This window comes from Phyllobates terribilis, unplaced genomic scaffold, assembly GCF_046119375.1.
Source record: "Phyllobates terribilis strain yellow unplaced genomic scaffold, ASM4611937v1 Scaffold_4__5_contigs__length_816908805, whole genome shotgun sequence".
NCBI classification, from domain to species: domain Eukaryota; kingdom Metazoa; phylum Chordata; class Amphibia; order Anura; family Dendrobatidae; genus Phyllobates; species Phyllobates terribilis.
Genome location: NW_027362764.1, coordinates 714,980,937 through 714,994,047, shown reverse-complemented (window position 1 = coordinate 714,994,047; position 13,111 = coordinate 714,980,937). Strand labels below are relative to the sequence as shown.

Below are 13,111 nucleotides of genomic sequence, written 5' to 3'. Positions count from 1 at the left end.
TGGAACAGGCTGCCACGAGAGGTGGTGAGTTCCCCTTCAATGGACGTCTTCAAACAGAGGCTGGACAGACATCTGTCTGAGATGATTTAGTGAATCCTGCTTTGAGCAGGGGGTTGGACCAGATGACCCAGGAGGTCCCTTCCAACTCTACCATTTTATGATTCTATGATTAATGTAAGACCTACTATAGACACTATCTATGGAGGCTATAAGGATCCTTTAAATAAAAAATATACACTACCGTTCAAAAGTTTGGGGTCATTTAGAAATTTCATTATTTTTGAAAGAAAAGCACATTTTTTTTCAATGAAGCTAACATTAAGTGAATCAGAAATACACTCTATACATTGTTAATGTGGTAAATGACTATTCTAGCTGCAAACGTCTTGTTTTTATTGCAATAGCTACATAGGTGTATAGAGGCCCATTTCCAACAACCACCACTCCAGTGTTTTAATGGTACATTGTGTTTGCTAACTGTGTAAGAAGGCTAATGGATGTTTAAAAAACCCTAGGAAACCCTTGCACAAGTATGTTAGCCCAGCTGAAAACGGTTTGGCTGATTTGAGAAGCTATAAAATTGACCTTCCTTTGAGCTAGTTGAGAATCTGGAGCATTACATTTGTTTGTTCTATGAAACTCTCAAAATGGCCAGAAAAAAAGAGAACTTTCATGTGAAACTCGACAGTCTATTCTTGTTCTTAGAAATGAAGGCTATTCCATGCAAGAAATTGCCAAGAAACTGAAGATTTCCTACAACGGTGTGTATTACTCCCTTCAGAGGAGATCACAAACTGGCTCTAACCAGAGTAGAAAGAAGTGGGAGGCCCCGCTGCACAACTGAGCAACAAGACAAGGACATTAGAGTCTCTAGTTTGAGAAATCAACGCCTCACAGATCCTCAACTGGCAGCTTCATTAAATAGTACACGCAAAACGCCAGTGTCAAGAGTGAAGCGGCAACTCCGGGTTGCTGGCCTTCAGGGCAAAGTGGCAAAGAAAAAGCCATATTTGAGACTGGCTAATAAAAAGGAAAAGATTAATATGGGCAAAAGAACACAGACATTGGACAGAGGAAGATTGGAAAAAAGTTTTATGGACAGACGAATCAAAGTTTGAGGTGTTTGGATCACACAGAAGAACATTTGTGAGACGCAGAACAACTGAAAAGATGCTGAAAGAGTGCCTGACGCCATCTGTCAAGCATGGTGGAGGTAATGTGATGGTCTGGGGATGCTTTGGTGCTGGTAAAGTGGGAGATTTGTACAAGGTAAATGGGATTTTGAATAAGGACGGCTATCACTCCATTTTGCAATGCCATGCCATACCCTGTGGACAGCGCTTGATTGGAGCCAATTTCATTCTACAACAGGACAATGACCCAAAGCACACCTCCAAATTATGCATGAACTATTTAGGGAAGAAGCAGGCAGCTGGTATTCTATCTGTAATGGAGTAACCAGCGCAGTCACCGGATCTCAACCCCATTGAGCTGTTGTGGGAGCAGCTTGACCGTATGGTGCAACAAGTGCCCATCAAGCCAATCCAACTTGTGGAGGGGCTTCAGGAAGCATGGGGGGGAAATGTCTCAAGATTACCTCAGCAAATTAACAGCTAGAATGCCAAAGGTCTGTAATTGCTGCAATAGGAGCATTCTGTGATGAAAGCAAAGTTTGAAGGAGAAAATTATTCTTTCAAATAAAAATCATTATTCCTAACCTTGTCAGTGTCTGGACTATATTTTCTATTCATTTTGCAACTCACTTGATAAATAAAAGTTTGAGTTTTCATGGAAAACAAAAAATTGTCTGGGTCACCCCAAACTTTTGAACGGTAGTGTATGTTTTTTTTTTCTGTGTGTTAATATTGCTGTAGGATTTACAACTTAGAAGGCAAACTCTATGGATATACTCTTATTTTCTACCCAACAATGCTCTTTCGGGTGACGTATCTTGGGAGATGTTCTTTCTTAGAAGCAATACTTTTAGAAAATAATCTTTCCGTAATGCAGAATGAACAATTTTTCTTTTGTTGGATTTGTATGTAAGGAAAGTGGTGGAATTATGAAAATCACCGGATGGATAGATATGTTACTGATATGCATAAACCTACAGCGGCGTAGAGGGTGACTGATCAAACTTTTAAAAAATATAAAGTTCATTAAATATATATATATATAAAAAATATATATATATACATATATATATATATATATATATATATATATATATATATAATAAATACAAGAAAATACTATCATATGGAAACTAGAGAATAGTGAATAAATGAATCTGTAAGGCTGTGTTCACACGATGCGTATTTCATGCGTTTCCGCGGCGTTTTTGCAGTTGCGTAAACGCCGCGGAAACGCATGAAAAACGCATGGTAGAAGGGAAGCAATGTTCCCCAATGGAAATCCGCATGTGCTGTGCCCATGATGCGGATTTTTCCGCAGCGTTAACGCTGCGGTCAAAAATCCGCAGCATGTCAATTAATTTTGCGGAAACGCGGCGATTTCGCCGCCATTGACTTGCATTAGAACGCGCCAATTCCGCAAGACTGCATTTGTACTTGCGTAATTGGTGCGTTCTAATGTGCGGATGGTACCCGGGTGTGGAGGAGAGGAGAGTCTCATCCACACCCAGGTACCATTAAAAAAGCTGTAAAAGAAGAATAAAATAAAAAATAAATGTATTCTTACCATCTGTCGGCCCGCACAGCGCTCCCGCTTGGTTCCCGGCACTTGCAGTGAGTTGTAGGACCTGCGGTGACGTCAGAGTCATGTGACGGGTCACGTGACGCTGACGTCGGCAGGTCTTTCAATTCAAAGTTGCCGGCGAGGGAGAACAGATTGAGCAGGACAGCGCAGGCCATCGGAGGTAAGTATATACATTCTCTCGGTTCACACTGTATAAATCCATGCTGTTTGCATGGATTTATATAGTGTGACCTAGTTGTCAAGCACTTTCCAGGTGATGCTAAAATCGCCTGGAAAGCGCTTGTCAATCTGCATGCGGAAACGCATGTGAATCTGCATGTGGATCCGCATGTATTCTGCAGGAAAAACGCATGCACAATCTGCATGCGTTTTTTCTGCCAGGGAGATGCAGAAATGATGCAGAAATTTTCTGCTTCATTTCTGCATCGTGTGCACATACCCTAACAGACTATAAGTGCAGTACAGAAAAATATTAGCCCTGAATATTTATAATTCTATAATAAACATAGTGCAGATGCAAGTATTTACCGTAAATAATTGTCCAAAATACCAATTTATGACATAAAAAACTTACAGAATATACAATGGTGGCCAATAGTATTGGCACCCCTGCAATTCTGTCAGATAATACTCAGTTTCTTCCTGAAAATGATTGCAATCACAAATTCTTTGGTATTATTATCTTCATTTAATTTGTCTTCAATGAAAAAACACAAAAAGAATTGTCCTAAAGCCAAATTGGATACAATTCCACACCAAACCTAAAAAAGGGGGTGGACAAAAGTATTGGCACTGTTTGATGCATCATGTGATGCTTCTCTAATTCGTGTAATTAATAGCACCTGTAACTTACCTGTGGCACCTAACAGGTGTTGGCAATAACTAAATCACACTTGCAGCCAGTTAACATGGATTAAAGTTGACTCAACCTCTGTCCTGTGTCCTTGTGTGTACCACATTGAACATGGAGAAAAGAAAGAAGACCAAAGAACTGTCTGAGGACTTGAGAAACCAAATTGTGAGGAAGCATGAGCAATCTCAAGGCTACAAGTCCATCTCCAAAGACCTGAATGTTCCTGTGTCTTCCGTGCGCAGTGTCATCAAGAAGTTTAAAGCCCATGGCACTGTGGCTAACCTCCCTAGATGTGGACGGAAAAGAAAAATTGACGAGAGATTTCAACGCAAGATTGTGCGGATGGTGGATAAAGAACCTCGACTAACATCCAAGCAAGTTCAAGCTGCCCTGCAGTCCGAGGGTACAACAGTGTCAACCCGTACTATCCGTCGATGTCTGAATGAAAAGGGACTGTATGGTAGGATACCCAGGAAGACCCCACTTCTTACCCCGAGACATAAAAAAGCCAGGCTGGAGTTTGCCAAAACTTACCTGAGAAAGCCTAAAACGTTTTGGAAGAATGTTCTCTGGTCAGATGAGACAAAAGTAGAGCTTTTTGGCAAAAAGCATCAACATAGAGTGTACAGGAAAAAAAAGAGGCATTCAAAGAAAAGAACACGGTCCCTACAGTCAAACATGGCGGAGGTTCCCTGATGTTTTGGGGTTGCTTTGCTGCCTCTGGCACTGGACTGCTTGACCGTGTGCATGGCATTATGAAGTCTGAAGACTACCAACAAATTTTGCAGCATAATGTAGGGCCCAGTGTGAGAAAGCTGGGTCTCCCTCAGAGGTCATGGGTCTTCCAGCAGGACAATGACCCAAAACACACTTCCAAAAGCACTATAAAATGGTTTGAGAGAAAGCACTGGAGACTTCTCAGGTGGCCAGCAATGAGTCCAGACCTGAATCCCATAGAACACCTGTGGAGAGATCTCAAAATGGCAGTTTGGAGAAGGCACCCTTCAAATATCAGGGACCTGGAGCAGTTTGCCAAAGAAGAATGGTCTACAATTCCAGCAGAGCATTGTAAGAAACTCATTGATGGTTACCGGAAGCGGTTGTTCGCAGTTATTTTGGCTAAAGGTTGTGCAAGCAAGTATTAGGCTGAGGGTGCCAATACTTTTGTCTGGCCCATTTTTGGAGTTTTGTGTGAAATGATCAATGATTTGATTTTTGCTTATTTTGTGTTTTTTCACTGAATACAAATTAAATGAAGATAATAATACCAAAGAATTTGTGATTGCAATCATTTTCAGGAAGAAACTGAGTATTATCTGACAGAATTGCAGGGGTGCCAATACTTTTGTACCTAAACACAAACATAATTTGCACAGTTAATCGGGAATATAATACCATTGAGTCTATTAGATGTGTGAAGATATAACAGTCCCAAATTGCTCTATATGAGGGTATTATTATATAGTCATTATAGAATGCATTGTCATAATGGAAGAATATAGAAGCCAGAAGATAAGGATACAAACAAGAGCAGCTAATGTGAGTCCATTTTAATACTACACATCTTTGACCATGATAATATAGAAATAAATGGTCGAGAGGACCTTACTGATATGCAAATGATTACAAAATGGAAAAAAAAATTAAACCATCTCGATTTATTCAGTATCACGTATAAACGCCAAACGCAGCAATCTCCGCGCTTATAGCCCCAGCTGCTATCAATGAGATTATTAATGGTTGCCTGGGGAATGTTCTGCCGGGCTGAATGCATTTGGGTAAATCATCAAAATCCGCTGCTGTCAGCTGCTTAGAAATTGCCGACCAATAACGTCCTAGATCTGCTCCATGTTAGACAAGTCCAGAAATGTTCCTGTGATTTTCATAATTCCATGTCTTTTTCTTCTTGGTGTTGCAATTTCAATGTTGAGGAGTGTATGTACATAATATGTCCACATGGTTCTATTGGAATGATTACAATAGATGTTGTGTTAACTGTTATAGTTTGTTTATGTGCATATAGTTCCTCTAGTCTGTATTGTATGACGTCTAGTTTTGCTTGTGTCAGTTCTTCCCTGTATCTTCCATGTTGTGATGATGTAGTTAAAGGGGTTGGCTGATACATATAATACCCTTTATAGATATCTATCTTGATGCCTTAATCACTTTTGTTATTTGCTTTAATGTAAAATTCTCTACCGTACTCCCTATACAGTTAATCCCTATATCTGTCATTTTTTTTGTTTACTTCCTGTGACATTTCGTTTGAGAAGAGTCTGAAAGGGAACATCACAAGAGAATGGTCCTGCAGTCACTTTTCCTTTCTATCCCTCCCTCTGAAACAGCAGGTCATCAGGGGTGGTGCTGCAGTCACTTGCCGCAGCTTTGTCACTGCTCTCCCCGATGATGTCCGGTTTCAGGGTGGGTGATAGAGAAGTGACCGCAGCTTCAGTAGCTACTGCATTTCATCTATGCCTGCCGCTCACATCTTTAGAGGCTGCCGCCACACTTTTGCCCATCATCAGGGAGCGGTGATAGAAGAAGGGTGAGTGACAACAGTGCCACCCAAGAGCTTCTATCACCACCCTCAAATGAATTGTCATCATGGGGACAACGCTAATGTCACTCACCGTGCTTCTATTACCACCCCCTGATGACGATTTGTTTTAGGGTGGTTATAAAAGCTGTGTGGTGGCGCTATCATCACTCACTCTGCTTCTATCACCACCCCCTGATAGTGTCTCATTTCCGGGAAAGAGTCGGCGGTGATAGAAGCAGGGACTGCGTCAGCAACAACCAATGATGCAGGCACAGAAAAAGTGTGACAGCCGCCACTGAAGCTGTGGTCACTTCTCCATCATACTCTGAAACAGGACATCATCAGGGGATGGCAATGACAAAGCTGTGGTAAGTGACCCCAGTGCTGCTGTACTGCCCCATGATGATGTCCTTTTTCGGGGGAGGAGAGAGAAGCTGCAGGAATTTACTGCAGGGACATCCTCCTATGACATTTCTTTTGCGACTCCCCTCAAACAAAACCGTCACAGGAAGTAAAGAAAAAAGTGACAGATATAGGGATCAGCTGTATAGGGAAAAGAGTAGGGAATTTTATAGTAAGGCAAAGACAACCCCTTTAATGGTTGCTGTATGTCCTGAGTAAAACAGGTCATTCTCTTACAATGTCTGAGTGTTGAATGATTCTACTGAAATCTGCAACAAGTTCTATTTTTTTAAGATTTTAATAACTTAATGCACTAGTAATACATTACCGTAATCGCAAATGTCTTGTAAAATATGTCCAAAAAATAATGAGATATTAAGCTACAACCATTTAATATAACGACACTTTTGTGCTGAGAAACATATTGCCTTGTTTGTGACCTTAAAACCAAAGTTTATTGTCCCCAAGTCCAAAAATAATTTGCTCGTACGTCATTCAAGTGTCATTGACATTAAAAATATAGGCTATTTTCTTCGTAATGATCATCTGGAAAAGATAATGGCCCTGTCATGCAGTATTTATGGTCTGAGACTAAAAAATGTGAATGTTTCCATTCTTTTTTCATTGCATCCACTGTAATTGGATAGATATTGAAAAGTGTGTTTATACAATCAATTACAAAAGTTGTGTTAATAAAGAGGAATATCACCATATAGTTTTGGAGCCGAATACATAAAAAACATGATTTTAGATTTCCTTTCGCTACACACTAAATAATATACTGTAGCCCCTTCTACCCCTACCACAGCAGGAAGTCACAGCACAATCTGAAGCATAAATCACCTTACAATTAGTATTTGGTGATTCTGCAACATTTATGGCAACTTTACTGATATAATTATACGAGTAAAATTGTCATAAATGCTGTATAAATATAACTGCTCATTTCTGATAATAGTTTGGGTAATAAGGATTATTTTATTTTAGACATAGACTAGACTACATTTGTGATACCAGAGATCTGGACATAGACCACAACTTAGACTCCATCCTACAATCCACAACCCTGTTTTTGGGACACGGTACAATAGTATTTTACTCTTCAGATAATAGGTATAGTCTATTCTGAGTATGAAACGGGACATTGTGGCAGCAGAGTTTCCACCTATTAATGCTTGATATAATCCCTTATTTGCAACCTTCAATAGGTAGTTAGTGTTTTCGCAGTTTATGAGTTTGCATTCTTGGTTATATCTACCAGGTTTATATGGTTATTCATTGACCCCTAAATGAGATTTGCATGTTCAGCAGAAAACGGAGGAATAAACAGTGTATGGTTATTGAGCTTTGCTCATATTTTCTCCATTCGTTAGACGTTATTCAGTTTGGCATTATGTCGTCATTATGCAAAAAATAAAAAAGTGACAGCAGCCTTAGACCTCAGTCCAGAGCCTCTCACCCAGCCAAATCAGTTCTCATACTTTGCACTGATGAGGGGCAATAGCCCGAAACACCATGTCTACAAATTGAGATTCTGGTTTGGCTTTTATCCTAAGTCTTATTGCAAGACTCGTTAAAGGATCGATAGTGATTCGTAGGATTGCTGCTTCCAACAGGTGGCGCTACAGAGTCCAAGCCTCTTCCTCTCTGGACAGGCAATTTGCAAAATTAAATTTCCCAAAGGAGCATTGCACGGCGAATAAGCCTCCTTACCTTGACATGCCAGAGCCAGTGTGTCACTCTCCACAAGGAGAAACGTTACCCCTTAAACCTCAGTCCAGAGCCTCTCACCTAGCCAAATCAGTTCTCATACTTTGCACTGATGAGGGCCAATATCCCTGAAAAACGGTGTCTGCCAATTGAGATTCTGATTTGGCTATTATCCTAAGTCATATTGCAAGACTCGTTAAAGGGTCGATAGTGACTTGTAGAATTGATGCTTCCAACAGGTGGCGCTATAGAGTTCAAGGCCTCTTCCCCATTAAAATAGACATTCATGTTCGGCCAACTGCTATTTCACCAGACTTATGCCTGATCATTTCAATGGGGGAGAGGGCTAAAAACTATTGTAATAGGGGTCAGGGTATAAAAAAAGGGAAAAGATCAACAAAAGGTAATAATAATGTGTTAGATTTCATAAAACATTTACCACTTTTGTGTTTTTCTGTTTCTAGTTGAAAACTACACGCCATCATGGGGAAACAGAACAGCAAGCTGCGTCCTGAGGTCATGCAGGACTTACTAGAAAGCACAGACTTTACAGAACATGAAATCCAGGAGTGGTACAAAGGCTTCTTGAGAGACTGTCCAAGTGGACATTTAACAATGGAGGAGTTTAAGAAAATATATGGGAATTTCTTCCCTTATGGGGACGCTTCCAAGTTTGCAGAACATGTATTCCGTACTTTTGATGCTAACGGTGATGGGACAATAGATTTTAGAGAATTTATCATAGCTTTGAGTGTGACGTCCAGAGGAAAACTGGAACAGAAGCTGAAGTGGGCGTTTAGTATGTACGACCTCGATGGAAATGGCTATATCAGCAAATCGGAAATGTTGGAAATAGTACAGGTATTTTATCCTGGTTCCATTGTATCTGCTGAATTACTCTTGGGAAGATGATTCCATTTAACTCACCAAAAATTAAAAACTTCTAGTGATTGAATAAAAGTTTGTATACCTAGTGTAAACCCATCCAAAATGTCAACATTAAGAGGGGTTTAATGCATAATGTACAAAGGTCTGGGTTCAATATTTAATCCCAGATATTTATTGATCTGCTGCAATTTTCCCAAGATCAGCTTCTCATAGACTTCTATGAGCTTTACTGATTTCACTGGAGTTCGTAAAAGTCAATGAATGTTACCGAGCATGCACAGTAACTGCTTGATAATGCTCATGCTCAGCTTCTCATAGACTTCTATGGGTTTTATTGACTTCAGTGAATCTTACGGAAGTCATGATTGCTACTGAGCATGAGCAGTAACTGCTTGATAATGCTCATGCTCAGCTTCTCATAGACTTCTATGGGTTTTATTGACATCAGTGGAGCTTACGAAAATCATGAATGCTACTGAGCATGCACAGTAACTGCTTGTTAATGCTCATGCTCAGCTTCTCATAGACTTCACTGAAGTTTATGAAAGTCAATTAATGCTACCTCGTATGTAAAGTAACTGCTCTTTACTGCTTATACGCAGCTTCCCAGAGACTTATATAATTTTTATTGACTTCAGTTAATCTTACGGAAGTCATGAATTCTATTGAGCATATACAGCAGCTGCTCATTACTGCACATGAAATAAGCCATGGGTGATGGAAGTATCCTGCGTTGCTGGAGAAATGACAAGCCACAATGGAATATGGAATGTTGTTATATCGTCAACTCGTTTCAGAGTCACTCCGACGCCTTCTTCAGGACAACCACAACTGAAAATCAAATGTTTTTCATTTGGGTAGTCCTGAAGAAGGAGTCGGTGTGACTCTGAAACGTGTTGACAATAATTCGACATTCCATATTCCATCGTGGATTCCATCGGTCATTTCTCCAGCAGCGCAGGATACTTCCATCGCCCATGGCTTATTTCATATTCAATTCTCTGAAAGCTGCAGCAGATGGAATATATGTCATTTTTGTGGTTGTGTCTTACACAACCATATAAGGTTAGCATAGTTATCTATTGATCTATCTTCACTACTTGAATAAGACCCTATTGTGCTTTTGCATTTTTATTATTGCTGCACATGATCAGCTTATCATAGACTTCATAGAAGTCTGTATGAAACTGATCATGAGCAGTAGCAAGTCTGTTGATGACTCCATCGATTTCCTGAATTTTCCCACGGGATTATAATTATTTTTTTATATCAGAAATGGTGCAATATTTTTTTTTATTTAGGTCACTTACAAGCTATTATTTTTAAAAAGTAACTTTATTAAGTAATGCAATAACGTAGATTCCAGCTCATCATTGACGTTCACCCCATCCACTCGGAGCTCGGACAACGGCTCTGCCGCAGTCCAAATGAATGATAAGGCTATGTGCCCACGATGCAGAAATGCTCCAGATTTTTCCTGCGCATTTCTGCATCTCCCTGGCAGAAAAAAACGCATGAGGATTGTACATGCGGATTGTACATGCGTTTTTCCTGCCAGGGACAAGCGGAAGTGAAGCATTTTTCACATGTGATTTCGCATGCGGGTTGTCAAGAGCTTTCCAAGCCATTTTAGCATCACTGGGAAAGTGCTTGACAACCTGGTCACACTATATAAATCCATGCAACCGGCATGGATTTTATATAGTGAGACCAAGTTAGTTAAAAAAAAAAGAATAAAAATGGTAAAAAATATAAAAATAAACATTATACTCACCTTCCGATGGCCCCTGCGTCCGGTCTTTCCGGTGTCTCACGGTTGTGTAAAAAGGACCTGCCATGTCGTCATTTAGTCATGTGACGGGTCACGCGACCGCCGACGTCAGCGGTCGCATGACCTGTCACATGACTAAATTACATTATGGCAGGTGCTTTTAGACCATCGCGAGCTGCCGGGAAGCCAGGACGCACCATAAAGGAGACCGGGGGCCATCAGAAGGTGAGTATAATGTATATTTTTTATTTTATTCTTTTTTTTTACAGGTTCTATGGTACCCGGGTCTGGATGAGAGTCTCCTCTTCTCCAAACCCGGGTACCATCCGCACATTGAATCGCTTAATATCCGCATGTGCACATGTAGTCATGCGGATATTAAGCGATTCAATGCAAGTCAATGGCGGCGAAAACGCCGCGATTACGCAAAATAATTGGTAGTGCTGTGGATTTTGCCGCAATGATAATCCGCAGCGGAAATTTCCGCAGCATGTGCACAGCACATTCGGATTATTATTGGGGAACATGGCAGACCTTCTACGCATTTCGCGGAATTGCCGCTGCAGAAATGCTTAAAAAACGCATATTGGGCACACAGCCTAAATGTAGAAATAGTTCAGCTTCACAAATTGATTCTTCTTTATTTAGATTAAATCCATACACAGGACATAGAAGTCACGATGACAGGTGATCGAGGCTTGATGTAACGCTCACATCTACGCGTTTCAGGTGAACACTCACCCTTAATCATGAACTTAATCATAATTAAGGGTGAGTGTTCACCTGAAACGCGTAGATGTGAGCGTTACATCAACCCTAGATCACCTGTCATCGTGACTTCTATGTCCTGTGTATGGATTTAATCGAACTAAAGAAGAATCAATTCGTGAAGTTGAACTATTTCTACATTTATCGTTGAACTTTATTAAGGCCACTTTAGTTCTTGGGGAAAACCTTTTGGACTATTTTTTGAATTGTTCATTCTGTGATTTACTACTTTATTCCTGGAGGCATGTCAGCCTGACAGTATTGGAGTATATAGCTGACTTTAATTGGAGTATATAATTTGATTTATTTACATTATACTAAATGTAAATGTATGTGTATACTCACAGGTAAACATGATTTTAATGTCAATTTATAATGCATTAGTGGTAATAATCTCTTCTCATATGTAAGGGAGTATTCTGATGAATGACATTCATAGATTTATTTTCTTGGCCATGTCTATAATGCCATATAGGCTATAATACAGAGAGCTGTACACATCTACAAAATTAGAGATTATCTGAAACCTACATTACTTTTTTTTACCATCCTCTTAACAAGCAATTAGTTTCATGGGACCCTCATTCTCTTGTTCGATGGAGGTCTCAGTATCTTCTTACCAGTATTCCTACTAACTACACCATAATATTGTCATATTATTCTCCATTTATTAGAGCTATACTGTGCCTAAATAATACCGCCATACCATGCCCATGTAATACATTGCACTTAGAATAGTGCCCAAGAAGAGTGCTTAAAAGATATGGACACTTTTGTGGACATTGTTCTTTTAAATACAAGTATTTGGAATTGTGATGAACCCGTAGCCGCCATCTTGGTAAAGATAAATCATATCCAGGGATGGCCACACTTCAGCAGCCCCCACCCTTGGGACCTTCTGTTAAAAAGTCAACTAGATAGTTTCCCCCATCCAGGCTCCTGTGAGATAAGAAGAGCCAGGGCCTACTTAACACTTGAATGCTAGGAGCTTCAAAGGCTTCGAGAGGAAACACAGCCAGCAGGGGGGGGTGCTTCGTCCATCTGTAACTGACCATTTGTCCCATAGGACTAGTTTCTTTGTCTGTCACAAGCATGGAGGCATAAGATATAGAAACATGAATAGTACACGCATGTTGCGTGGGATGGGCCAATAAAAAAATATCACGGCGTCCCGGAGCCATTGCGCACACAAGCCTCCGCGGTAGACGTTTGTACGTGCTCTGGAAGCCAAGATATAGCGCTGAGCCATTCCTGAGGACCATATGGTATCATAATTGATATCAAAAGGTCGGTTACGGCGGCCCGAATCCATGGGAACCCCTGGGGGTATCATGAGACCATCCCAGAAGAAGTTATTGGGTTCCATAGAATTTGGGCTTCTGATCGAAGTTAGACCTGAGGGTGGAGACTGAGCCAGCTGACCTCACCAGCAGTGGGCGGGACGGGGCAGGTAAGATAGCAG

The 13,111-nt window shown here is 40.5% G+C and overlaps 1 protein-coding gene across 1 annotated transcript in view; it reads left to right on the top strand.

The window, feature by feature from the left end:
• Positions 1–13,111, top strand: part of NCALD (neurocalcin delta) — a 134,838-nt gene that overhangs the window by 80,687 nt on the left and 41,040 nt on the right. The window contains exon 2 of the mRNA XM_073679681.1: positions 8,687–9,083. Within this exon, the coding sequence (XP_073535782.1) occupies positions 8,706–9,083 (378 nt within the window). The 5' untranslated portion in view covers positions 8,687–8,705. The remainder of the gene's footprint in view (positions 1–8,686; positions 9,084–13,111) is intronic.